Below are 4,257 nucleotides of genomic sequence, written 5' to 3'. Positions count from 1 at the left end.
TTGCAGGTTGCAGAGAACAGGAGCACAGGCATTTGGGATGCAACCAATAATTCAGTGACCATCAGTCCCATCCCAGCCTCTTGCCACATGAGCAGGACATGAGATGCGTTGGTACAGTGCCTCTCTGAGTGGTAATATAGAGAGTGGGTGGGTGGCACACTACATGGTATGTCTGGGGAAATGGAGGCAGGTGACAGCAACATGAACTAGGAGGCCCCTTTATGTATTCAGGATGAGGAAATGAGAGCCAGACCCAGGCCATGGGAATTAGCGCAAGGAGAATGAGAAAGAGGTATGAGAGAGATTTCAAAGGAAGTCCATTCAGGGCCTGCTCAAAAGCGAAAAAAAGGAAGAAAAAGCGAGGAAAAGGAAGAAACAAAGTTGTTTACATTTTTTAAGCCAGAGTCTAAGGCAGTAAGTAATTAATGGTGCCACTTACAGACACAGGGAAGTTGAGAGAGGTAGCTGGTTTGTGAGCGAAGAGAGTGGATTATCACTTCCAGCAAATTGAAATGGAGACAGAAATCCAGGTTCAGGAATCAAACTGGGCACCGGAATGAAACTGCAAGTACAGATTGGAGGCCGTGACGTGGCCGTCATCACCTGTAATTCTAGCCTTGGACCTTCAACACCTCCACCCAAATCAGCACTGCCATTTACCAATAGCTTTTCAAAGCTTGTGGACAGAAGAAACAACATGGCCACTTAAAAATATTTGGAAATAACTGAAGCTATTTATTCAAATGAACAGATCAAATGTCATAAAGGTAGGACAGCAGCAAAGATGTGGGGAGGAGCAGGAACTCTGTTTAAGAAATAAGGATATGGCTTTTATTAAGAAAGAAACCTCTGGGCTCCCACATGCTAATCACCTGCTGCTTTCCTGGCATTCCTCAGGGATCTGCAACTGTCTATTGTTTAGTCTTAGATCTGAAAGAATCTGACTGTTTGACCCTATCCAGGAAACACTGGAATGACTGCGAGCCCGCTGTTTCCAGACTTTCGTGCCATACTTTGACTATCGTTTTCTGAACCCCAGTGCTACCACACCAGAAATGAGAAGCAAGGAGAGGGAATGCAGGGCTTCACCCAACCCATCTCTTCTTTTGCTTGTCCTCTGTCTCCTCCACGCTGGTGAGCATTTTCCTTTGTAGAACTACCTCAATTGAGCAGGGAGAGGCTGGCTTGGGCAGAGACCTGATAGGGCGCCCACATTTTATTTTTAGCTGTGCGATGTCCTAGGTGGGATTCCCAGAACTACTTGATGGCCCTGTGCAGGAGCTTCCCAGGCGTGCGTTATAATTGATAGTATCCTGCTTCTATGCAGATAGATACCCCACAAAGAAATTTTATGTGAAAAGTATCTGCACATTGTACTCCTTATTGCATTGTTTACACATGTGGTGGCCTTTGTAAATGGCTTTGCAAAAGTCACGAGGGAATAGCCAAATTAACTGGTGATGTTTTTCTTCTCCTTTATTAGATTCTGCCCTGATTTGCTGTACAAAGTGGTGCAATCACATGGAAATGTGCTCTGTGCTCCCGTGTGCTTTTCAAATGCAAATGAGCAGGTTAACAACCCCAGTGTTGCAATGTTTTGACCTTAAATCTGCTTGGATAACCCAGAGGCAATATTTGTCCTTTTGGAATAGGTCAAATAGTGTATGACAGGAGGAATCCAACCAGGGCCCTGAGCTGTGAGACAGAGAGAGAACAGAGGAAACAACAGGCTGGAGATTATTAAAACCAGCATCCAAGTTGGCTCCTGATTCGTGGCGAAACCATCCCTCAGCTTTGAGAGGGAGTCTGTTAAATCATGAAACTAATTGCCATCCTTTTCCTCTGCTCCAGGCTGCTACCAAGTTTAACCCAAGAACCATTCTCTGAGGAAATTGACTGCAATGACCAGGAAGTATTTAAGGCTGTGGATGCTGCTCTGAAGAAATATAACAGTAAAAACGAAAGTGCCAACCAGTTTGTATTGTACCGCATAACCGAGGTCATTAAGACGGTGAGTGAGCTGTGTTTAACCTTGAAGTCACTTGGGATCTGTGCTATCACTTGGAACCCAGGCCTCATGCATATGCGCACATGTACACGCACACCACCAAAGAACTGATAATGAAGTGTAGAAGCTTACAGCTCTTGGAAAAGACAACACCTCTCTCTGGCCTGGGGGTGGAGGACAGGGTATGACTAGATCTTGGGCCACCCTGGTTGGCTTCCTGGGTGATCAGAAGAACAGTATCCTAGGTGAAATGAAACAAAGGTAGATGGAGAAATTGAAAGAGACTAAGCACAGTGGGAGAATCTAGGAACTCAGAATGCAGCAGAGAATTCACTGGGTCCCTAGCACTAGACTGAAATATAAAGACCTCCCAGTGTTAAGTGGGAGGGGGTACTTCGTGGGGTATGTCTAAGAGTAGTCAGGAATGAGATTAGCATGATTCTACTGCACTAGACAAAATATCTACCATGAAGTCTTTATGGCTGAATGCATCAAATTTAATAGCAATGTTTCAGTTGGTTTTTAATGTTTTTTATTACTGCATTGATGCACTCAGGTAGGAGAAAATCCTGGCAGGATGCATGATTCAAAGAAATGCTAATCTTTCCAGGGTATGTTTAAATTCATTTCACTATAAAAGACTATATCTCTGGAATAGTTGAGCAATTGGTTACTTCACTGGTAAAAAAAAAAACCAAAAAAACAATTAAAACCCTAACCACGTGATATCATGAGGCTAAAGAAACCAAATCACAGGGGACATTTTTTTTCCTGAAAGTAAAACTGAGCCATTTTGTTTCACAATTTAGCATAGTCATGTGAGAAATTCTGCTCCCTGGTGCTCTGAAGTAATGGTTTTTGGGGGGTATCTTCACTGGCTGACCCGTGGAAAATGTGGCTTTTGTTCTAAAATGTTCACAGTTATTTTTTTTATCTTTGCTATGTGGGCACAGCTTCTACCACCTCCTGCTTCATAGGCCCACATTATCAAAACAGAAAGAACCCTGAAGTCTATCTTGTTTGACTCCATCATCTCCCAGATACAAATACTGTGACCCAAGCAGGCTCTGAGCGAGCACTGCCCTGGGCATCAGGAGACCAGGGATCTGGGGCTGGCTCTGTCTCCCTAAGATCAGGAGGCTGCCTAAGCCATGCCCTGACCTCTCAGGCCTCCCTGCTCTTAGCTGCAAAGGAAGGGGCTGGACAACATCACCTCCAAGATCCCTTACTGCTCTGACATGCCAGGATTGTGCACCATTCAGGTGAGCGTTCAGCTCATCTAACTCAGCGCCTTTGCACTTTAAGGCTTACGATTGTATGACATCTTAGAAAAATTAGATCAGCCATAAAAAGGAATAAAGTACTGGTACATCTTACAACATGGCTAACCTTGAAAACCGTGCAAAGTGAAAGGAGCTAGACACAGAGACCACAGGTATGATCCCAGTGATATGAAATGTCCAGGCAAATACAAAGAGATAGAAAGTAGATTACTGGTTGTCAGGGGCTGAATGCAAGGAGGAATCGGTAAAAACTGCTAATGGGCACAGAGTTTCTCTTGAGGGTAATAAAATAGACTAAAATATATTGTGTGTATGGTTGTAAATATACTAAGAAACATTGAACTGTGCACTTGAAGTGGGTGAATTTTACGGCATGTGAATTATGTCTCAAGAGAACTGTTTAAAAAAGAGAAAAGAAATAAAAATTAGGAAACAAAACAAAGCAAATAAAAATACTAAAATCACCCATAATTAATTCTACCATACAGAAGGTAACTGTTAGCATTTTTTGTTTTTTGGGTTTTTTAAAATAAAATTCTCTTGTTTACTTTTTCTAGTTATAAAAATAATATGTTCATTAGGGAAAAAAGTCAGACCATTTAGAAATGTTTATTTAAAGAAGAAAGTACAAGCTAATTATAATCCCACCACTGAGAGCCATTTTAACAGCTTGCTGTATAACTTTTCAGACTTTTGAAAGACATGTACATACATATAAATCAGTTTTTACACAAATAAGCTAATACTATGGATACTGCTTTGTAACTTTTAAAAAATACATTGTAAGTATATTATGAACATTCTTCAAAGTAAATGTTTATAATACTTATAAAAATATAAATATTGGCACAGTGGTTTACGCTTGTAATCCTAACACTCTGGGAGGCCGAGGCGGGCGGATCGTTTGAGCTCAGGAGTTCGAGATCAGCCTGAGCAAGAGTGAGACCCCGTCTCTACTGAAAAAAT

At 42.0% G+C, this 4,257-nt stretch overlaps 1 protein-coding gene across 3 annotated transcripts in view; it reads left to right on the top strand.

Annotated features, from left to right (window-relative positions):
* The first annotated feature begins 1,550 nt into the window (after window positions 1-1,550).
* KNG1 (kininogen 1) overlaps window positions 1,551-4,257 on the top strand; it is a 31,684-nt gene continuing 28,977 nt past the window's right edge. For all 3 annotated transcript variants that reach the window (XM_012641114.1, XM_012641106.1, XM_012641098.1), the window contains exon 1: window positions 1,551-2,011. In XM_012641114.1, coding sequence (XP_012496568.1) covers window positions 1,817-2,011 — 195 coding nt within the window. In that variant the 5' untranslated portion in view covers window positions 1,551-1,816. The remainder of the gene's footprint in view (window positions 2,012-4,257) is intronic.

Source organism: Propithecus coquereli, unplaced genomic scaffold (assembly GCF_000956105.1).
Source record: "Propithecus coquereli isolate 6110/MARCELLA unplaced genomic scaffold, Pcoq_1.0 Scaffold10, whole genome shotgun sequence".
Taxonomy (NCBI): domain Eukaryota; kingdom Metazoa; phylum Chordata; class Mammalia; order Primates; family Indriidae; genus Propithecus; species Propithecus coquereli.
This window is presented reverse-complemented; position numbering and strand designations above follow the sequence as displayed.